This window comes from Ceratotherium simum, chromosome 25 (assembly GCF_057802395.1).
Source record: "Ceratotherium simum simum isolate JZ-2026a chromosome 25, ASM5780239v1, whole genome shotgun sequence".
In the NCBI taxonomy this organism is placed as follows: domain Eukaryota; kingdom Metazoa; phylum Chordata; class Mammalia; order Perissodactyla; family Rhinocerotidae; genus Ceratotherium; species Ceratotherium simum.
In genome coordinates this window covers 13,837,558-13,861,904 of record NC_141924.1, presented here as the reverse complement: position 1 = coordinate 13,861,904, position 24,347 = coordinate 13,837,558, and the positions used below count along the sequence as shown (strand labels likewise).

The following is a 24,347-nucleotide window of genomic DNA, read 5'->3' as shown; positions in this document are numbered from 1 at the left end:
TCACGGCCACACAACTGGAAATGACAGAGATGGGATTTAGGCCTAGTAAAGTCTTTAAAACTCGTAGGCTTTGTACCTACCATGCTGTCCCCTGATGCTACCAAATTCACTAGAAAGGAGGGTGACTCAATAGGAAAGTCGGAGAAGATCTGGAAAAGAGGCATATATAGAACACAGATGGCATTCTATCTCAGAGTTCTAGACACACAGGAATAATTAATGAGCCACATTTAACTACACAACCAAAATGCTTGGATGAGCTGTAACTTTTAGTCTGCAGCTCTACAGGTTCTAAGAATGTCCACACTACTCAGAGGTATGGACAAGTGAACACAGTTCAGTAATCTTTCTAGAACACTCAGAACAGTGCCTTCACTCACTGCTCGTACCAAACCAAGCAGGCAATGGAGGTGATGTATGTTTCACAGCTTTCTCATGTTTTCTAGGACCTAAGCATCCTTGCACGATTGAGTGTCTTCCTGGCATACGTACTGCTACACAAAATTCGCTTTACAGAATTTTAGACTTAGAAGATGTATCTTATGGATGCAGAAACTGAGGTCAGAACAGTTAAATGATTGCCCCTGTCCCCTGGCTGGGTACCGGCCTACACAAAACTCTAATTTCCTATTCCTCGTCCAGTAAGTTTTCTCCACAGCACCTCCTCAGTGCCTCCCCTTAATGCTTGATCACTTAGATTTCCTTCTCGATATCTGGGTGTTATCCAGCTACCAGTTATCCTTCCGGACATTTTCAATGAATCCAATAAATGTGTGCAGCATTGGGCAAGATGATGTGGATAACAGAGAGAGCTGACACACTTTCTGCCCTCTAGACAGTGCTACCCAAACTTTCAGGTGTCACGGCACACACAGAAAATGGTAATATTTTTATGGCACAAAGTTGCAAACTAGAAAGCCGTGGTCCCAGTGACCAGAGGAATCCTAGGCCCTGCCTGGCTGCTCCAAGGGTTGAGGGGAAGTGTTATCTTGGCATACACGTATCTCAATCCAACATGTGGTACTTTGGTTGGGAAGCTCTGTTCTGGGGATAACAAGTAAAGGGGACAAGGGAAATTTACAAATAAATGTAATAAAAGCACAAAGGAAAAAACTGAGCAGACTATCACTGTCTGCTTTCACCAAACATAAATGAGTGGAAATGAGACTAATTTAACTTGCTTCCTTTTATAACTCCTCTTCCAAACAAATCAAAAGATAGAATAACCCACCCTCTGGTCAACAGATAGCTGATTAGTCTCACCGACATGGCTGCCAAGACCCTCGACACAGATGCCTAGTTCAAGGGGAGATGAAAACTACTTAAAGCACATGAGGGTGCCAGAAAAGTTCTTTGACTTCTTACAAATACTACAACAATAAATCAATATAGGAGAGGAAACTACATTTCAAGGTCATGCTCAAATATGAAGGGAGAAGCAGGAAAGAAGCTTTTCCTCTCTCTCTCTCTCTCTCTCACACTCTCTCTGTGACCAAGCTCCATCTCCATAAACCTAGTTAAAATTCTGCCGTCTGATATTTATAAATTTAGCCTGCCTGAGCCAAGTAGGTTTCTGCAATTCCAGACATCTAGGCTGAAGGGCAAAGGGCAAAGTGAAACTTTCAAAAGCTGGCTAGTAGCCAAAGGCATCACATCTAGGAGACTCCCTTAGCAACACACAACAGCTGTCTGCTCAAGAGGATACCGCCATCTTTGCAAGAACTATAGATGTTCTTGTTTTCACAACTAAAAAAGCAGGATTTATTTTCCTGTATTATTTTTCCTGTCATTCTCCTAAAAGTTACTGCATTTCATAACTTAAAAAGCTCTCCAATCACAGTATGTTTCCCTCCATCCCAAATTACAAAGCCATAGTTAACAATAAATTAAAATAATGTAAGGTATTAAGTTCTTGGCTAATATAAAATGCTTTACTAATCTCTGGTTATTAATTACTATTCTAGCTGCTATAGACTTGGTTTCTAACTATGGGCAAATCACTCTTTGTGACTTAATTACTTTCCTCATAAAATTTTAATAACAACAGTGACCTACTTCACAAGACTATTGTGAAGGACAATAAAAATTATTTGATAAAAACTTATAAAAGCTTATCCCTAATTAAGAATCATGCCACCTATTGGCTCTCAGTACCTATAGTCATGGTTTGATTATCAACATCAGCGCCCCCAAAACAAAACACAGGTGGATCCTGACCCCCCAGAAGACTGAAGTTCCTAAAGCGACTGGCTCATTTCACTCGCCCCATCTGCCTTCTCCAAACCTACCAAGCCCAGGGGATGGCACTGCACTGGGAGCTCAGCCCTTGCGCCTAAGTCTAACAAGATAAACAACATTAAAAAAAAAAAAAAAAAAAACAACCAATGTCACAATCACTGCTAGGTTTTAAAAATCTAACACCTGTGAGTAGAAGGGGATGTGGCAGTCTGTGCTCTGTAGGGAAGGCCATTTGTGCAAGAGCAGAATCTCGCAGCTTTCCATTCCTTATATGTGCAAGTGCAAACCCTCACCCACAGCACTCTGTACTCACCCAGAGGTACATCATGTCAGACCGGGCTGCTCAAACTCAGCGGTCAGTTGATCCGGGACTGCAAAAAGGCACTTCAGTGAACTGTAGGAAAGGAGGTGCCAGAATGGGGGGCAAGGGTTCGGGGTGGGGAGAAACCCCCCCCCCAAATCACTTGAGTTTAAAAATCTAAAACAACCAGTCTTCTCCCCCCTCCTCCCTCCTCTCCAGCTGACTGTTCTGTTGTTCTCTCTCCTCCCTCTCACCCTCCCTCTCTCTCCCTCTCTCTCTCTCTGGGAGTTCCCAGCCCCGTGTGTCTGAACTGGAGTGTACAGCACACTCTCTCTGTATTTGCCTTCAGGGAATCTCTCTCTGTCATTCTAATTCTAGAAACACAACCATCACTCACAGAGATTATTGCAAAAGGCGGGGATGGGTGGGGTTGGTAATAAACCACCAGCACCAGTTTCTAGTGCTAGACATAAACTAGTTTAAAATGGGTTCTTTAAACACGAATGAAGCAATCAAAAAACTCTGCCCTCCAAGATCAAGGGGAGTGAGCCAAACTTCCCCTCTGCCCCAATTCTTCCGGAGCCCCTTGCAGAAGCCACACATGAACACAGAACCAGCTCAGACCCTCATTCCCTCCCTGCGATGTCGGCCTTACACTGCTATTCTTTCTATAGTTTCACCACTAATAATTCTGAATCTTAGAAGATTTTAAAACATATGAAAAATTATAATCTCAAATAGGTCTTCATCTTTTTTATTACTATCACCATATTTCAGATCAACATAGCCTCCCTTCTGAAGAGAGAAAGGACAAGGATTTTAGAGTCAAGTGGATTTTGAGCCCCTACCATGCTGTAGATTCTTTACTAAGCATGAAAACAAGGCAGGGTACGAAGCCTGAGTTTGAAATCTGGGTCTACAATTACTATCATTATGGCCTGGGGAAAGTTATTTAGCCTGTCTAAGGCTTCTGTTTCCTCAACCAAAAACTGGGTATAACATTCTTTTTGGAGTTGTTGTAATTAGATCAAATGATATAACTACGTAAAGTATCTGCCATGTCCCTGGTGACCACGTTTTCTAATTTAGTTCAGTTCAAACATTTATTAAGTGCCCCCACTATACCAGGCATATTTTTATCCATTATATGCTCAATGGTGAACAACAAGTATTATCAAATCATCTGTCCTAGTGGTTTTTACTCAGAAAACAACTAACTTCTCCTCCATACGCCAGTGCCCCTGCTCTTTCCTTACTGCCCTACCCATTTTTCCACGTTTAAATCCAAAAGCCTAGCCTAGCTATAAGAGATCTCTCCCTCCTCTATAAGCCTGGTGTGTGTAACATAGCATTCCCCACCTGTGCTAGTTACTACTACAGGTATTTGTGTACCTACCAATCTTACCTCCTTTATCCACTTTCTGGGCAGAGTTCATTTGTTTTTGGCCATGGAGTCTTTTGTATAATACCTAGTACACAGTAGGTGCACAATACATTCTCAAAAGGTTGTATGTTTTAAGAAATATTTCACTTCTTCAACTTATTAAAGGAAAAACAAAATAAAACAAAAACAAAAACAAGAGGCCTACCACCTTCCAGCTGCCTCACGGTTCTGTTCCTCTCAGACAAGTTGAAACAGCTCTCTCCTGCTTATAAAATCTCCAAGTAAGGTCTGCAAGTCTCACACTCAAGGCAGGCCCTGCCCAGGTGCTGTACACTGGCCCTACCTAATGCTTGCTGCTGGAGGGCTCCGGTCTTAGTTACCTGCTACAGTGGAGCTGCTTTTTCTCCTAGGGTAGAAGTCAAGTCACTTTTCCCTTTCTTCCACACTTTAGTGTGCCTTCCACAAGCGAGCTTCTAACACCTTTTCTCTCCTCCCACCTTATCTCTCCTCCCACCTTAAACTCCCGGGTCATTTAAGCTCGGAGAGGTGGGGCAAGTATTCTTCTCAGCCTCACCCAAACCTTTTCTTGTTCTTTATGCAGAACCTCTCAGCTTCCTCTGAAGGCAAGATCACCTCATTTTCAGTACAAAAGAGGAGTAAGAACCTCCAAGTCTAAAACTGAGACAGCCTTTTTTTTTTGAATGGGAAAACAAATCTTGACTTTCTATAAACTGTTACTGAGAATCTTTTGTATGTCCATAATCAATTTTTATATGCAACTTTCCTCTCTAGTCTCATAGCCCATGTCCTGAATCTTAAGTCACCAGACCTCACTATACTCCATTCTAAACAACTGTATTAAAATCACACTGTTAAGTGTCTGTAGTCCATTTAAACTCTTTGAAGACACAAAATTGTTAATACTCATTCATTCTTAACCAAGTATCAAAAAACAAATACAAAAAACATTACACATTGTCACTTTATGGTGTTATCCTTTAATGAAGTTCGAGATGGGATAAAGATATCCCTGATCTCCTGGAGCAAAGGAAGAGAAAAAAGATCCTTGAAATAAAATAAGAAAAGTTTAAATATGTCACAAAAATTCTGAAAACTACCTCCAAAACTCCCACGAGTGGAACCATTATAAACTTCTTTGGCACCACAGGGAGAATCTGTAAACTCCTACCCTAAATGCATCTCTTCCTTTTCTCATCATAATTTTAAAAACTGAGTGGATAGTCTGGTCAGAAATCAAGCTCTTCTGTGTGTTTTCTTCACACATACACAAAATCCCCAAAAACCCACAGGCAAGCTAAGTGAATCTTTTTTTCCCCCCCTAAAGCCCCAGTAGACAGTTGTGTGTCATAGTTGCACAGCCTTCTAGTTGCCATATGTGGGACGCGGCCTCAGCGTGGCCGGAGAAGCGGTGCATCGGTGCGCGCCCGGGATCCGAACCCGGGCCGCCAGCAGCGGAGCGCACGCACTTAACCGCTAAGCCACGGGGCCGGCCCTAAGTGAATCTTTTTTATTCATGCTCCTGCATGTCCACATTTCCCTACCTTAAAAAAAAAAAAGGGAAGAAAAGGAAACAAAGAGGTCGGAGAAAAAAAATATTTCAAATCATCCAAGTCAAATAAGGAAACCTATGCTTTACTGCTGTGCGGGATTCAGATGAAGAGACACACAGGTATATTAATTCTTCCCTAGGAAGACACTCTGAAAAAGATCACAGTCCGATACCCAGGATTAAGATGCACACATACTTCACTCTATCAGAAGAACATTTTATCAGACTGTGTGACTGTACTCCGAAGCTTATCAGCCTCCATATTAGTTCAGAGGAGAGAACGTGTGAATTTGAGCATCAGAGAAGGAACTCTTCTAGCGAGGGCACACAGAGGAAGTCTGGCATGCTTGCTTCTGAGAAAGAAAAATCAGATTATCTGGGACAGCAATACGGGTGGCTGCCAGTCATTCTAACCCTATAATGCATCCTGAATTCCTGCTTTCATGCTGGGTGTTGTAATGTTAAGAGTCTGGTGGGCAGAAAGGGTCTGGAGCCACATTTTAGATTCTCTACCTCAAAGTCTAATAATTCAAGAGACTGCATGTTTTATTCAAGTTTCTCTGTGAGTATGAAAGGCTGGCGGGGGAAGTGTGTACATCTGAGGAGCCAACACAATTTCGAAAAAATATACCCGAGAAATCAGGCACCGAAAGTTTTCAAAAGAAATTCGAGGCAACCCTCTGTACATAATTTATACTCCTTTCACTTTCAGGACTGGTGGAGACAATACAAACTCACCACAACAATGAGCTATAGAAATGGGCCATATGAGGTCCAACTGAATTTGACTTGAAAAAAAAAAAAAGTTCAAAGAAGGGGGCTCTGTTAACCTCATTTCCTCTCAGCTTAAAATAGCAAGGATTCCCACAGAGCAGTTCTCTAATAGAAGTTTGCCCCTCAAAATGTGACCCATGGACCAGCATCAGCAGCCTTAGCATCAACTGGGAGCTTCTCAGATATGAAGAATCTCAGGCCCCATCCTACAGTTACAGAATCAAAAACAACATTCTAAGAAAAGCCCCAGGTGATCCTATGCACATTAAAATCTGAGAAGCTGGTCTCGATAGAGTACTGTCATCCTGCAGCAGCAGAGACTCATGGAAGAAAGCGGTAGATATGGTTGCGCTTTCCAGTTAGGGGATCGAAACCACTCTGGAAGACTAACTAGTGAGGCAGTATTCCACCCCTGCTTGCTGATTTCAGTATAACACCACCAGCTACCATCTACTCAGAATGTATTATCTCATTGCATCTTCACAGTATCTCTGTAAGGTAGGCCCTCTTTATGTTTTTCACACATGAAGGGAAATTGAGGCTAAAAGTGGTTAAATAATTTGCCCCTGGTCTCGTAGCTAGTAAGTAAAGGAGCTAAAAGTTGAAGACAAATTTGTAAGACTCGAAGATCATTTCAACTATACCACACTTATTTACTGATAAAATCAAATCAAAACTGCCAAAGTCATTAGAAATTTTACCCTGGATATAACCCTGCGCTCTATCTCTGCCCATTACCAAGACTTCAAACAATAAATGAATAGAGATGAGGTTTGGAACTCGGTGTATACACACTGTATGTTAGTTTCCGAAGGCTGTGGCTCTGGGCAAGTACTGTTGCTATGATTGACATTGTTAAGAGAATGGTTCTGGAAACCTCTTGTGAACTATGGTTACCTTCTACGATGTCTACAGTGAGCTCTGGATGCGTACATGGAGAAAAAGGTAGATCTTCAAGCTCACCTCGTGGAAAAACCATAGGCAAATAGATTTGTTAGAGCTCTTACCTCCAGTTTTTAAAGAACCCAGAGTGACCATCCCTGAAAGAGGAAAATGTATTATCTTAAGAGCTCTGTTTTTCCTTATTATGTTTCAATCATAGTCTCAAATAACCTCGCATACTTCCAACTAACTTGCTCTGGTATCCCCTCCACCTCAATTGTTGACCTCATGAAGTCCCATCCCAACCACTTTTTCATTATCTACCCACTCCAGTCCTGTCTTCCACTCCCTATGTCCAACTTTGACTCCATGGTCCATAATTATAATCCCTTCCTTGCAAATACCTTCAAATCATTTGCCTTCTCCACCACTGCCACTTGGCAAAACTCCAATCCTGGTTAAATACCATTTTCTGCTCTCTCTGTGCCTGTGCCCAATCAGCTAAACGTTGTTGGAGAAAAAATCACGTAACCAAGCTGACTGACTTCACTATATATTCATGATCACAAACCTCAACTGGGCACTTGATAATGCCAAGCAATCCTACTAAAGCTGCCTTCGTGAGCTTTCCTACTCTCCAAAATGACTATGTCTTACCTTTTCCTCAAACCTACTTCATCCTCTTCCTACCACCCAACTTTTAGCTGTTGCTCTATCCAAATATTTCATTTTAAAAGAGAAGCATTCAGATAGTCTCTTCTGTTCACCAAACCTACAATCCTACCTAGAAATGCATACATCCCCTCCTCCTCACATTCTGTTACAACGAAGGAAGAATCCTCGCATCAAAGGCCCATTTCACTACTTGTGTTCACACCCCATCCCCCAGTGCTTTTGTAAGGACTGTGCTGCTCTGTTAATCATCCACTCTTCTCCTACATCATCATCCATCTCTCCTCTCTCTACTCATCACTGTCATGCCAGCAAATAAACATATGTCTATCTTCAGAAAACCTCCCCTCTGCTCTCATACACTGATGGGGAAAGTGTACCTTGGTATCACCATTTTGGAAGTTGGTTTGGCAATATCTATTAAATTCTGCAATATGCATGGCCTGTGGCTCAGCAATTCCACCTCCAAGGAACCTATCTTAGAAAATCCCTACAAGCATAGAAGGAAGCTCACTGTAGCAATTTGTAAGAGCAAAAAACTTTAAAAACATAAATGACCAATAACAGGTAAGTGACTAAACATAGAAACTATGGTTTTAAAAAAATTCTCCTTCAACTCTTCACGTCCTTCCAGCTACCTACCATTTCCCTGTTCACCACTCCACAGTAAAACATCTCAAAAAAGTTGTCTATATCTGTTTCCACTTCTTCACCTCTCATTTCTTCTTCAATCTACTCAAAGTTTCTAAGCCCTCCACTCTATTAAACCAACTGGTCAATGTCAACTACTCCCATGCTACCTAATCCAATGGACATTTTGCTGTCCTCAACTTATCTGACCACTTGGCAGGATTCAACAAAGTTGGCAACCTTCTTAAAACATTCTCTTCTTCCAGCTTCTGAGATAACTACTACCCTGGTTTTTTTCCTACATCACTGATTACTTCCTTCTCTATCTTTTTCTGGCCTCTCCTTCAACAGACCTCTAAAATGGAAGTATTCCTTGAGGCTTAATCTTGGGTCATCCTCTTCTCTCTCTGAGTGTCTCATCCATTCCCACTGCTTCAAATACCGTCAACATGCTAATAATTACCAAGTCATATCCCTAGCCTAGACCTCTTCTCATGCTCCAATATGACTACTTAGCTGTCTCACAAGCATGTCAAACATAACGTGCCCAAAACTGGGCTCTTAATTCTCTACCATCACCAGCCCTGAAATCTGGCATACCCTTGGTGTTCCCTACCTCAATAAGAATACTACCTGGCAATTACGAAAGACAGAGACCCTTCCCTTATCCCTTACCCCTCACATCATATCCGTTAGCAAGTCCTATGTGACTTCTCTTGATCTCCACTGCCACCACCTTAACCCAAACTACAATCATCTCTTTCCTGGACATCGCAATAGTTGCTCCAGTTCCACTGTTGCTCCCCGTCAACAGATTCATCACACAGCAGCCAGAAGGACTTTCTAAAACAAAAATCAGACCATATCATATCCCTCCTCTAATTCTATAGTCATATTACACTTAAAAATTTTTTCTATCCAAAGTCCTTATAATGGTCTTTAAGGTCCTATATGATCTGCTGAGTACCTGCCTCTCAAACCTCATTTTATAGCATTATCTCCCCTTTAATCACTAAGCTCTAAATAAACTGATCTTATGTCAGCTGGTGATCCAGAGCAAGTACATCCCTCTCCCCAGCACCCTTTTAGCCCCCTCATTCCCCGTTCTTGAAATCTCTCATCCTGCCTTCATTCTTTGCAAGGCTGGCTCCTTCTTACCTTTCAGATCTCAGCCTAAATAACACCTCCTCAAATAGAACTCCCCAGACCACTCTATCTAGTTGGAGGTCCTTCTCCACAAGCTCATATTCTCTATTACTGCACTATTTTCTTCCTAGCAGTTATCAAAGTCTATAATTAATTTATGTATTTATTCATTTGCTTTCTTACTTGTCGTAGATTTCTTCATTAGAAAGTAGTATTTTGTGTATATCATATACAACTGAGAGACCTTTTACTATGGAACATTTTATCCCTTGACTTTTTGTTAGCGAAGGTCAAAGTTATTTGTAGGAGTTTCTGGCACTCGGGCAACTGTCTAACCAAGTCCTATAAATAAAGTTAGAGCGCAACTAATTTCATCCTAGTTACCAAAAGGACTCCAAATTTTATCATAGCTACAAACCATAAATACATGCCAGCAATGGCTTTAGAATGTTAGTTTGAAATAATCATAAAAGTAATATGAAAGGGCAGTTCTAATTTAATCACTTACTTTAAGCTAATTTGAGTATCATATTCCAAATGGTCTCCCTTCTAATACTATTATCAATATTTTCTGCTCTGTCCAATTAAATAATTGCATCCCAATCCAAGCACCACTATAATCAAGCTTGCTGAATAGAATTTGAGTATCTAGAGTCTAGAAGCATGCATCCAACACAGTAGCCACTAGTTAAGTCACATGCAGCTATCTGAATTTAATTAAATGAATTAATATTAAATTTTCAGTTCCTCAGTCACACCAGCCACATTTCAAGTGCTCAAGAGCCACATGAGGCTAGTGGCTATTATACTGGACAGGGCAGATATAAAACATTTCCATTGTCACAGAAAGTTCCATTGGACAGAGCTGTTCTAGAACATGGTAATAACAAGGAAAGCAAAGGCCCTCTAAGTACCCAGAATACCAAAATGTTCATGCACTTTCATCAGCAGGAAAGCTCTGCCAGGCCTTCTCTCCGAATGTATTTATTTTTATTTTAGAAATATTTCTGTCCTGGTTATCTGGCTACTTGCCCATTGAAAATTTAAAAAGCAAATTAGGAAAGAGAGCTAGGGAGCAGTAGGGAATAAGTACCAGGGGAAAGAGGAATATTACGTTAGAGGCAGCCACATCAGAAACAAGGGAGACCAAGAGAAAAAAATCTAAAAAGCAGATATCAAAAAGTAGACAGATATCAAAATGGGGCCATTTAGTAAGGCAAAACCAGCAAACGTTCCTGAAATATCACTCTCTTATAGCCCTAAACAATTGTTGTCAACAAATGCTGACAACTTTGTTAAAACCATTAAGTACCTACTATTATACTGTTTAGAAGAAATAAATTGTAGAGTTATGTAACACATTTTAGAAGGATTTATTTCCGAAACAGCTAAATCTTAAACATCTTGGTGCTTAAAGAAGGGAAAATCCTCTCAGCTAGTTAGAATACTCGACCACCAAAAATAACTCATTCCTAAAATATTCTGCATACTCAAATTCAATTCAGGGATGTTACTTACAGAGCAGGTGCAGATATGAGAATAAGATCCTCCTGTTTAATGAATTATGGTTCATCCATACAATGGAATACTATAGCCTTGAGGGGTGGGGAGGGAATGAGGAAGCTCTTAAAATACTATTATGAAACACTCTACTATATATCTTTAAGTGATAAAAGAAAGGTTCAGAACAATGTATAGCACGCTACCACTGAATTAATAAGGAAAAAAACGAGGAATTCTACACAAAAAGGTAAAATACCCATTGCCTCTAAGGGAAAGACACTGGGGGACTCAAGACAGGAATCGGGGAGCAACTTTTCACTATGTGACTATTTCGTACCTTTTGAATATTGAATCATGTAATATTTAAAAAAAAATTAAGTTCTTTATCCCCAAGAAACGTATAATGTAATGGCTTATCCAGGCTTCAAAAAACTGAAGGAAAAATGCTTTTGCTTTTACCAATGACTAGACATCTAAATATTGAACACATTTTATTCTTAGTAAAAAGCTCACTCTATACAATTTGAAATCCCAATAAACTAACTGATTTTGAAAAACTCAAAGTTGAACTTAGAAACTGCAGTGATCCTACCACCTCACATTAACTTTCAAAAAAAATGTTTGCATAAATATGTATACATCTCAAGAAAAAAATCATTTTATTAGATAACACAGCAGAGACTGGCTGAAAAGCTCCCAAGGAAGCTACAGAATGGTCTTCTGTACCACAGGGAGGCAAGGTCAGGTCACTCTGATAATCCCTGAGGTTGAGAATGCAGCTAGGTGTGGCCATAAGACTAAGTTCCGGCCAATGAGATATTAATAGAAATGTTATGTGGGACTCCCTGGAAGTCTTCTTAAGTAGGGGAGGGGGCCTCTTTTCCTCCTCCAAACTGCTTCGTGGTAATGCGGTAATGATGGCTGGAGCCGTAGCAACCATCTGGGCCACATCCTACAGACAGAGAAGCAAAGAGCAGTAAGGATCCTGGATCCTTGACAACCATGGAGCACCACATCAGCCTGGAACTGCCTACTTCCAGACTTCTTTTTTGTGAAAAACAAAAAAAATCTCTCTCTTGTTTAAGCCACTTTGGCGGGGGGTGGTTCTGTTACATGCAGCTGAATTTAATCCTAAGTGATGCTTTCAAGAGTAAACTATTTTACTGTAACTTACAAATCAAAATTCAATTTCTTTTGAAACAACAGAAAGCTCTATACACATTAATAGTGTGCCGGTCTGATGACTAAGATAGAGATTCTCAAAGAATCCTGGAAGTCTAGGCCAAAAAGTCAACTAGTCTATCCTCCTAATCTACTGTCCCTAACCATTCCACACCAAAATGATAGAAATAAAATTTTAACTTAACAATTCCTGAATTCTAGTAATGAACATATAATCTCACATTCGTCATCTGTAAAATGGGGGTAATAATGCCTACTTCACAGGGATGTTGTCAGACCCAAATAAAATAGAGTATATTAACTATTCCGTAAACAGAGCACTATATACTGTTATTACCGTGACAATTACCACTATAACAGCCAATTGGTGTGAGTCACAAAACCAAAATTAGATGAAAGCAATTGAACAGACAGAAACTTGGGTATGGGGCCCAAGGAATTCTGTGAACTTCCCAAACTTCTTTCACAAACTTCTCTCTTTATCTTTCAGAAAATACTACATCAAGAACTTCAGTTTCCTTCTCTAAAGAAGGAAACGAAGGCAGTTGAGCGGTTGTAAGGGGAGAAAAAGAACAAGAGTAGCAAAAGGTTTAAAGCAATTAGTGATCATGATGCATTTGAAGTATATGACCCTGTTTTAGCATTTCACAAGCTGTCAATAGGTAGTCCAACAATTTTTAAATCAATGCCAACAATATTTTTCATCTACAATTTATTCATTCAAAAGAAAAATACTAGGGCTGGCCTGGTAGCGTAGTGGTTAAGTTCATGCGCTCTGCTTTGGCGGCCTGGGGTTGGCGGGTTCAGATCCCGGGTGCGGACCTATGCACCACTTATCAAGCCATGCTGTGGCAGGCATCCCACCTATTAAGTAGAGGAAGATGGGCACGGATGTTAGCCCAGATTGGCCCAGGGCCAATCTTTCTCAGCAAAAAGCAGAGGACTGGCAACAGATGTTAATCAGGGTTAATCTTCCTCACCAAAAAAAGAACAGAAAAATACTAAATACATGTATATGGTTTCTACTGAGTATGCAAAAACATATCATTTAAAAGTTGGATGCCATCTTTGAGAAATAAGTATATGCGAGGTCCTGTGCCGCAGGAAGAGGATTTTTAACCTGTGCACTAAGGCATAGGCAGTATATTTACAACAAAAATGGCTTAATCTCTTTCATTTTTGCACTTAAAAATGATTTAACTTCTCCAAAACATGTTTCAACGTCTGAAAAAAAGCAAATGAATTCACTTCTTAAAGCCATCAACTCGTCTGTGAGACCATTTCTGGTGACTACTTGAATCCACACACACATTGTACATGAGTCATACTGTGCTGTTGTTCAATTAATTATATTTTGAAAAGTATTCCAAATAACTTTGAGAAATATACTTTAAGCAATATTACAACTTGCTAAATTTCAGCTTTTCATAGTCTTCTAACAGGGTTCTGAAATTAATAGATGCTTTTTGCTAACTTCAAATGTACTCATAGGAAGAAAGCAAGCTATTCAGGGGTGTCAGAGATGAGCTGACAGGCAGATAGATGCCAAGAATTTGCTACACAATTTAAAGGGCTACAATCAGGATAATGGGAGTGTGAGAAACAAACTCGGACAGCTTGAAGGTTTTTGTTCCCGAGAAGGGATACCAAGGGTATTGGCAATTCCCTTCTGCTCTGAATGGCCATCTCCAAGTAGCTTTAACTAAGCAGTAAGATTTCTGGAGAAGACTACTCTACCTTTCCTAGATGATACATTTATCTTATAATGCCTATTTATGAGTCTGAATGTAAGACTGAGGGTTGAGACTCTTCCGAACTAGGAGAAAAAACTGAAATAAGTTATCTTCTGAGAAAGTAATCCATCTAAACCATGCTAGACTGGACCAGACATTCCTCCCCAGATCTACTGGCTTCAATATCAAAGTTCTCCCAAACATTAGTACATATCAAACTCTATAAGCTTATTTTCAGGCTATGACTACACTTTTAATAACATAAATGAGTTCAGTGGGACTTACTTTAATCATTTCTGAAACACAGTTTATTTTTAGTAAATATAATAGTCCCCCACATGGGAAGCTACAACCATGCCAAAAATTTTCTATGAGGAGATAAAATCCTATTTATAGACCTATCAGTTGCCCCTTGCTTAGGTTGTAACATAGTTTCCACTTTAAGCCTGATATGACCTCCCCTGACTCTTCTGGTCTCTAATGCTCTTTTCATCCTCAAGTTTCTCACATTTATCTTTATCTCCACAAGGTACTTAAATTAAGCTACTATGGAGTGGGGGGAAGGGAGAAGGAAAGAATCTCCTTTCCCTAAGCCTTCTCCCATCGGGGAGTTTTAGCTAAGTTTCAGGAACCTAAAAAGGGGAAAAGGGGAGTTCTTCATTTGGTGGGCTTTTGAGGGGGGAACCTCATAAATACTCAGCAATCATTAAGAATACTGCTACACAAGTGAGCCTTGCATTTGGCAAATGGGCCTTTTGATGTCTTTATCAGTGTATGATTTAGCTTAGTTTTCCATCTTTTAAAAACCCAACAAGAATAAACGTGCAGGGGTTTCTAACACAGAGAATATTGTACTCAAAAGCTAACCAGGGAACCATAAGATAAATATAAGAGATTTATTAAATTTTTCATAAAAATTGTGATCTCCTCAAGGATTAAGTTGTTGCTGTTGTTGGTTTTATTGTTTTGGGTTTTTTTTGAGGAAGATTAGCTAGCCTTGAGTTAACATCCGTTGCCAATCCTCCTCTTTTTGCTGAGAAAGACTGGCCCTGGGCTAACATTCATGCCCATCTTCCTCTACTTTATATGGGACGCTGCCACAGCATGGCTTGACAAGCGGTGCGTCGTCCCGCACCCGGGATCCAAACCCATGTGCCCCGGGCCCCAGACCGCTGGCAGCGGAGTGCGTGAACTGAACCACTCCACCACTGGGCTGGCCCCTGCTGCTGTTTTAACATTAGCTGCTGCCTTCTTTACGTTCCCCACTTAAAATGCTAACTGATGCAGTCTTCCTCCCCCAATCTCGGGCTACGTCCATCAACAGTTCTAGAAGGGTAAGTACCTGACCCTAATTCAGTGAACTATTTTCACTGTTTTCTTTTAGTAGCAGTGGCATGACCCATACTCCATCTCACCCCTACCCTGTCCCACCCCATACCCTGGATGAAATTGTAAATCCACTGCTCTGGCAAACCCTAACCTCTTTCAATTTCTGAACTCCAGTAAAATTTAGTCCCTGGTTCACTTTTTTTTTTTTCAATAATTTTATTTATTTATTTTTTCCCCCAAAGCCCCAGTAGATAGTTATATGTCATAGCTGCACATCCTTCTAGTTGCTGTATGTGAGACGTGGCCTCAGCGTGGCCGGAGAAGCGGTGCGTCGGCGCGCGCCCGGGATCCGAACCCGGGCCGCCAGCAGCAGAGCGCGGGCACTTAACCGCTAAGCCACGGGGCCGGCCCCCCTGGTTCACTTATTTTTTTACAGTGTTAAGCATATATCGCTTTTTGCTATTAATTCCGCGTTTGTAGGTCTTGTATCCTGAATGAGACTATAAAGTCCACTCAATTATGAGCTGCTAAAGGGCAATGACCACATCTTATTATTCATCTCAGTACCATCAGAGTCATGCCAAGTGACTGGCATATAATAGGCACACAGTGAATAGTGTTGAAGTATTTGTTAGGCTGATCTGGATGGTGGAGACAGCGTAGTGAGTACACTTCTCTTAAGTGAATCTCTCATTGCACACAACTGGGAAAGTGCAACATAACTGTAGCAGAATTGAATCAGAAGCAATTCCGGAAAAGAGGCCATTAAGTAATATAAACCCATCTTTCACTGGATTCCCATCATACTCTCAGGTGCTCAAACAGAGCCGCCTTCAAGCACATTTGGGTATCAGATGTTTTAGGTGAATTTCCTACTGGGAGTGCAGGAAATTCAGTCTTGGTTTAATTTTAAGTTAATTTCAGAGCCCTTTTGCTTGTATTATCAAATGTTCTAATGCATATTTATAAGAGAAGGGTTAAGGTGAACACAGGATGTACCAAATGATGGTGCAAATGATAACATTTCCTTATCTCCAAGAAAATTCTATCTGCTTTTCTCCACCTATCTATATATTACTCATCCTCTCAGGCCTACCTCTTTCTGCCCACCCTAATCCACAATGAAATCCCTAACTCTGTAGTACCTGATGATGAGTAGCTAGCTACTTAGCATTTTCATTTATAACAAGAAGGGATGGATTCAAATTTCAGTAAAAATAATTCCAACTAAACATCAGTAAAAGTTACCCGATTGTAAAAGGTGGAAAAGACCAGAAAATACTTCCCTTAAAAAATTTTTTTCAATTGTAAAGTTTATCATATAAAACGGTATTTCCCTTTTTAAAAGAAGACATAGAGGGGCCAGTCCGGTGGCGCGCGGTTAAGTGTGCATGCTCCACTGTGGCGGCCCTGGGTTCGCAGGTCCGGATCCCAGATGTGCACCGATGCACTGCTTGTCAAGCCACGCTGTGGCGGTGTCCCATATAAAGTAGAGGAAGATGGGCACGGATGTTAGCCCAGGGCCAACCTTTCTCAGCAAAAAAGAGGAGGATTGGCACCAAATGTTAGCTCAGGGCTGATCTTCCTCACAAAAAATAAAAAATAAAAGAAGACATGGATTTTCTGGGGTGATCAGAGCTGAGGCATGGGCATGGATGATTAAATGAACCCCCAAGATCATTTTCCAGAGGCAGCATGGTACTGAAGAAAGAACTTAGGTTTGGAAGTGAAACAGACCTGGAATCAAATTGCCAAATCACCACTCATTAACTGTGACCTTGAGCAAGTACTTTAACCTCTCTTAACCTCTGTTTCTTCATCTACAAATTTAGGGTTATTATGAAAATTAGAAACAATGTACATAAAACATCTAGGTCAGTGCCTGGCTTAATAAGTTACGACTGTTAATAGATTTGCTTATTGTCATTTTTCTTAGCTTGCAACAAAAGACAGAAAATGACTCCTTGGCAAATCTGACATTTTAGGGCTGCTACTATAATTTATTTATTTATCTACTTTCTGTGTGTGTGAGGAAGATCAGCCCTGAGCTAACATCCATGCCAATCCTCCTCTTTTTTGCTGAAGAAGACCAGCCCTGAGCTAACATCTATTGCCAATCCTCCTCCTTTTTTTTTCCTCCCCAAAGCCCCAGCAGATAGTTGTATGTCATAGTTGCACAAGCTTCTAGTTGCTGTATGTGGGACACCACCTCAGCATGGCAGGAGAAGCGGTGCATCGGTGGACGCCCGGGATCCGAACCTGGGCCGCCAGTAGCAGAGCATGTGCACTTAACCGCTAAGCCACGGGGCCGGCCCCTACTATAATTTATTTTAAATTGGTAGCAATAGAATATCAGTAAGAACTCATCTAAAGAAAGCTATTTTCTCTGTGAATTTAAAAGTAAAATCTGCAGCAAGAGAAACACAAAGTGTTCCACTGAGCAACATGTCCCTATTAAATCAGACGGCTAAGATCATTTATAAGGACTGTAGTGAAAAAACAAAGCTCTTAGAAAGAAGGAGCTTCTAAAGGGGGGAGGGACGCCATTCTGGGTAGGGGTAAACCCAATATTGCAGTGTCTAAGTCACAGAAAAGCTCTGAGTAAATGAGATTTTTTTTGTAATCTCAAAATTCCACCCCTCCCTTAAACCAGAGATACCTGACAATCACAAACAAGGCCAAGAGAAAAGGAAATACATGCACCTGCACCAGGAAAGGGGGATGCTGAGGAAGCAGGAGATGCTGGCTATAAAGGATGAGAACTTTTCTACAGAGGAAAGAGAAAATTGATTGCTGCACCATCTTCTTTTGCTGCTTTCAGGAGATGGCAGGAATGTCTAAGTCATTCACCTGCTCTAGTAACAGGGCTGTGAAAGGGAAGACAGTAGTGTTTGGTCCTTCTCCAGGGCTGGACTAAAAGCTATTAAGGAGTTAAAAGCTTTCAGAGTATTAGAATGAAAATGCTGGAAGGACTTTTAGGGCTTTTCTAGCCAGCCCAGTGGAATGGAAGAAAGTCTGGGCATTAGAGCCAGATGGGGCTTCCTAGCTATTTGACCTTGAGCAAGTTGGGCAGCCTCTCTAGCCTTCACTCTTCTCATCTATAAAATTGGATGAACAGCATTTGCCCTGCAGAGGGCAAACTGTAAAAAGCAAACTGCTTCAGAATAGCTACTCAATACAGGTTAAATGCTTTTCCCCAAACCTCAGGCTAGCCATACATAAAACGCTGTTGGCTGGCATATACAGCTATATCAAAATGTTCATTCTCTCCCTTTCCTTTCCCTCTAACTTAGGGAATCAAGTCCAAGAGGGGAAAGTAACTTTCCCAAGGTTACACTGCTGGTTATTGGCAGAATTAGGGCTTAAAATCAGTTTCTTCAAGCTCAATGCATTGCACCTTGCCTCATCAGGAACATTCCCTCGGGGACACAGCAAGCTTAGCTTAACATTATATGGGCTCAAAGAATCAGTGAGAACAAGGGAACAAGCTAACTGCAATGTCAGCAGTTTCCTGCTATTCAGACACCCAAGAGTTAAACACTCAGCCTCGGCGAAGGCTCCAGAGAGCTGCAGTTGGGCAGACTCCTTATGGGAGGAGGCCAGAGAGGCACTGAAATCCATTCCTCGGTGTGATTGGTTGGTTCCCAAAGGGGTGGGGAAGAGGAAAAGGGAGAAGAATGTCACCCGATCCCCACGGGTAAACAACAGCAGGAGCATCTGCTCAGGTTTTCAACTAAATCTGTAAAATATTTCTGAACACTTGACCACCAAACTTGAAAGACTGTAACCTCTGACCTTCATGAACAAGAGATCCTGTGCTCTTGAATCACCAGAGTCTTAGTAATACAATCTGGACGAATGAATGCAAAAAACACAGTTTAATATTTCTCTAGCACAAAATTAGTACTGAACGCTCCTGCTCCAGGGGCTTGAAATCAACCCCGCCACCATCCCTCCACCCCAGCCCCTTGCCATTACAGAGAGGAACCAGCCTGCTTGCTTCTGCTCTACCATTTTTCTCAAACTCTGCCATTTTAAAAACAAGACGAGACTACACAATCACATTCCCTCCTCTGAATTTCTCTCCATCCTCTTTAAGAGGAGCCCCTCCTTTTTAAAAAGGATATCTTATTGCAAGATGCAACCTCTCTGTAATTATGTTAGCACACATGTGCAAGCAGAGAGAAGGGAGGGTTTGGAGAGACAGAAACCCAATATCTTGCCAAATCCATTGGGAAGTCTGCCCAAGTTATTAATCCAGGACAGGGCCACTTAACTGAATTGGTTGAGGCAATGCCCTTCAATCCTGGCTACATTCTTTCCCCCAGGGGAGAATGCAGGAAGGGTCTGTCTCCTCAAAATCTTATTATCCTCAACAACTCTTCCTTCCTAGAAGTTTCTCTCTCCCATTTCAAGGATACACACAAAATATTTCAGTTCTGAGCAGAGAATCAGCGAGGCAGCCCCTCCTCTCCAATCCACTACAGGGCCTCCACAAGACTGATCACTGAAGAGCCACGGAAAACTGCATTCCCTTTGTTCCTATGTATGACCACAACTCAATTCTCAAGTCCCAAGAGTTGAAATCCAGGGTCGAGGGGAAAAACTAAAACTGAAGAGAAAGCCTCCTACCGAACGACTAAAACCTGAGGACCCTTCAGAAACCAAGTCAATCCAGGGACCAACTTGACCCCACCTTAGTGTGGCCCAGGGAACCAGGACTAGGCCCACCCAACACAATCCGGAATTGCTGGGCAGACCCATCTCTCCGGAATTGTGTAGACTAGGAATGACCTGAAACTACTGTGGACTCAAAGAGCAAGGATACCTCAACACTGAGCCAAAGCAAATCAGCTTCAGGAAGCGGCAGAAGCTCCTTATGTCTCCCCTTTGTTTCTGCTCTATAATCCCAAAGCCAAATTTAATCTAAACTATGCTACTAATGCCCTTTGCCAACACAGATGTCTCATTTATAAATCCCAGCAAACATAAGTGCCTCGGCTCTCTTTCACAGGAATGTTTAGCAAATTAACTACTCAAGGAGGTTCTGCATGGTTATTATAAACATAGACTTCCGTGTCCGACAGGCCTAGGTTTAAATACCTGTTCTACTACTTTTTAGCTCTGTGACCTAAACCTCTCCAAAGCTCAGTTTCTTTATCTGTCATATATGGCTTCTACCATCTACCTTATAGGGAGAGTTGTTAAGAATAATGAGGAATTGGGGCCGGCCTGGTGGCACAGTAATTAAGTTCGCAGGCTCCGCTTTGGCGGCCCAGGGTTCACAGGTTCGATCCCGGGCGTGGACCTACGAACCGCTTATCAAGCCATGCTGTGGCAGGCGTCCCACATATAAAGTAGAGGAAGATGGGCACAGATGTTAGCCCAGGGCCAATCTTCCTCAACAAAAAAGAGGAGGATTGGCAACAGATGTTAGCTCAGGGCTAATCTTCCTCACCAAAAATAATAATAATAATAATAATAATAATAATAATAACGAGGAATTGAGAGTGTGTGTGTGTATGTGTGTACTTACTTAGCACAGTACTTGATGCACAGTAAGCATTCAATAAATAGTAGCTGTCACTATAAATTATAACTGAGGACTATAAAACAACTTCTATAAAGAAGTAACACTGCCAGCAGACAACTGTATTAGCATTCCTGCCTCTTACCCACCCCATCTGAGAGTGGTAAACAGCATGAGAATGCCCAAGATCATTTACTAACGATCTACTGAGCATTGTGCTAGGTGATGGGGTGAGATAGTGAAGGACACAACGACTCCCTGTAAAGCAGCTCACACTGGTGAGGGAGGACACGATGGAAAGAAATGAGGAGGAAGGGAACAGACTGAAGGCGGTCTCAGTAGGGAACTACTACTCAGTTCATGTGAAGGGGTTGCTTTTAAGTCTAGTCCCAGCAGTTAGGGTCACGTTGAACAGATCTATTAGGGTCACGGGGCAGGGGAGCACTGCAGAGCAAGGCCCATTCTGGAGTTCTATACACTACGAGAGAGAGGAGGGGAGAGTGGGAACACGTACAGTGCAGAAGGATTTTGATCTTTTCTCTTCACATTACACCGGGCAAAAATTATACCAAGCCTGAGGCTGGCAACCAGGACCAAACAGTTTCGGGCAGACACTATGAGATTACTGCTTGTTGGGTTAGCGCAGCAGCACATATATATTTTTTAGCAAAGAGACATGGGGCCCCTCAAAGAATTACAACTGAGTAACCAAAAACACGTAAACTCGCTGGAAACCGTGCACTGGGGAAGGCCAGAAGGGGCTGGGTTCTATTAGTTAGTGGCACCCAAACTCACAAACCAGTGCTCTCGCTCTCTGTCTCTCTTACAAATTTTCATCCTCACAATCCCAGTCTGTCAAACTGTCTCACACACACCTTAGAGCCTGCCCTGTTGACGGAGTGGCACAGGGCTAGGCCACTCTTTGGTCACGAGAGCATATGTCCATCAGGGAACGGCATTACACTGGGCAAAAAGCACCGAACTGAGAATGAAGGCTGTATACCACAGACCAACTCCACCACTAGCAAGAGCTCTAGGAATATAAGACTACAGCCTCGGGTAAGTCATCTAACCTCTGGGACTCAGTTTCCCCATCTGCAGAACAAGGGCGATGTGATGAAATCCAGCTCTGACATTCAACAATTTAGGACCTGAGGGCCACACTGATGTTCCCTGCCCTGGTTCTTCTGTCAGTGTTAGGGCAGACATGACATAGAAGAGCCAGGGTATTAAGACAAGTGATTACAATCCACTCTCTAAACCGGACCAAAAGTTCAGGCACAGCAGAAAGCCAGCCACAACATTTCTGGAACTCAAACTAAATGGTTCTGGGACTTAGAGTCTTGGCCCAGATCATTCATTTTATCAAGGTCAGGATTCTCTGTTCCCTGGATAGTAAACCAGGAAAGAAAGCAACAGAAAGCAATGAGACAACAGTCAAGTTACCTGACACCTGGAAGGGCACATCGTTTGCTTGCTAAAGGAGCCCTCCAACACTACACTGAGAGGACATACAGGGGCCTTAGAGTAAGCATTCATTCCAAACATACGGGAATGACAGCTGCTATTTCTGGCCAATGGATCAGGACCTGAAAGACGGGTGTATTCTCCACTGAACAAATCAGATAGTCAGAAATAATCTTGGAACTGCCAGCACTCGACAAACTGGCAGCTCTTTAGAGAGGACTCTCTGGGGACGCAGAGCTGCAGTAACCAAGGGAAATGTATCCAGATTAGATCAGCAAAGGCCTCTCCAGTTCCACATGAGGTGTTGCGGGGGGCAATGGCACTGGCCAACACACAAGATTTACACAGTGAGCTCCCTGAATGCTGCACGTGTTCAGGTCAGAAGAGCTGCCACTTTGTTACAAACGACTCATGAAGCAGCAGATGCCACGAGTCCTATTTACCTACGCCTCTGGTTACAATTCCTAAAGAGGAATTGCCCGACAGGTTTGTTTCAACACAGTAGCTGCACATTCTGTCCATTTTAAATTAGGAGGAAGAATTCTTATTTATTGTCCCATTCCCTTTACCTTTCTCTTCCCAACATAAAAACAAAAATAAGATGTGGTGTGTCCATACAACAGAATATCATTTAGCAACAAAAAAGAGTGAAGTACTGACACATGCTACAACACAGAGGAAATCTGAAAACATTACACTAAGTGAAGGAAGCCAGGCACAAAGGACCACATGAGTCCATTTATATGAAATATCCAGAATAGGCAAAAATGTTAGAGACAAAAAGTAGACTAGTGGTAGCCTAGGGCTTCGGGAGCATGGGGGATGGAGGAATTGGGAAATGATGACTAAGGGATACATGGTGTCTTTTTGGAGTGATGAAAATGTTCTAAAATTGATTGTGGTGATGGTTGATCAACTCTGTGAACACACACTAAAAGCCACTGAATTATATATTTTAAATGGGTGAATTGTGTAGTATCAAATTATATCTCAGTGAAGCTGTAAAAAAAAATGCCTCAAAGGAATTACAGCCTCCTTTAGGAAGGGAAATTTAATAAGAGCGATCCGACTCCTCTGGCCATCCCTTGTTTCCAAGTGCCTGCCCTCATTCCCTCCTGTAAACTACTCAGTTTGCTATTCCTGCTATGCCCATCCTCTGCTCCACTGCAATATCCAGTGCAGGCTTACAGCTTTCCCAAGAGAAATGGGCTGGATGGTAGCTTTGCTGGGTCTTAAAAGTCCATCCCTCTCTATCTTGACTTTAGTGGCCTTTGTTCCACATCTAGTTTCCCTCTGTCCCTGAAGAGACAGTAAAATCACTCCCCCAACCCCAGCAGCGGCTAATGACCTGCTACATCACGAAAAAGGAATAAAGATAAATGATACTATAAAAACACAGGTTTGAGAGTTTCAACAAATCTGGGTTCCAATCAAAGCACTTCAACAAGTTACTTTAATTCTTACTCTCCGTTGCCACTTCTGTTAAAATGGGGAAAACATTATGTAATGTATGTGGTTATTATAAAAATTAAATGGGAAAATTGATGTAAATGATTAATCTGATGCCTGGCACACAGAGGGCACTCAATAAATAACAACCATTATTTATAGAAGCCTTATGCCCACTTTTTTCATGCTGTCATCCAGCAGATCTATCTCTACGTCAAAAAGGCAGCAATAAAAGCAGACCATTGGCACCATCAAATTGTTTATAATCGTTTTTTTGACTATTTGTTCCAGTCTATCTCACTCACAGATCTCTAGTCCATTCCTAGTATCTCTGGATTTTTCACTTCTATTTTGTTTTCCTGCTTCTGCACTCACTTTCACCTCAAATTTTAGGCTCAGTATTGCCTCTCCAGCCCCATGTTCCCTCCTCAAGCATAATTTGTATTTACCACCTTAATTATAATACTTTAAGCTACTTAGGGTAAACTGTTCACTCGGAGTGGCACAGCACTCAGTATCCCTATTCCTCCTAAAAGCCTATCATGGAATCAAAACAA

General features: G+C 41.7%; 1 protein-coding gene across 11 annotated transcripts in view; it reads right to left on the bottom strand.

Moving 5' to 3' along the window:
- RBFOX2 (RNA binding fox-1 homolog 2) overlaps positions 1-24,347 on the bottom strand; it is a 268,119-nt gene that overhangs the window by 146,474 nt on the left and 97,298 nt on the right. Inside the window, exons 1-2 of one of the 11 annotated variants that reach the window (XM_087448973.1) lie at positions 4,304-4,378; positions 2,552-2,609 (exon numbers count right to left, since the gene is read on the bottom strand). The exons of the other annotated variants lie outside the window; for them this stretch is intronic. Coding sequence (XP_087305099.1) covers positions 2,552-2,566 — 15 coding nt within the window. The 5' untranslated portion in view covers positions 2,567-2,609; positions 4,304-4,378. Of the gene's footprint in view, positions 1-2,551; positions 2,610-4,303; positions 4,379-24,347 lie in introns of those variants that run through there. 11 annotated transcript variants of the gene reach the window in all.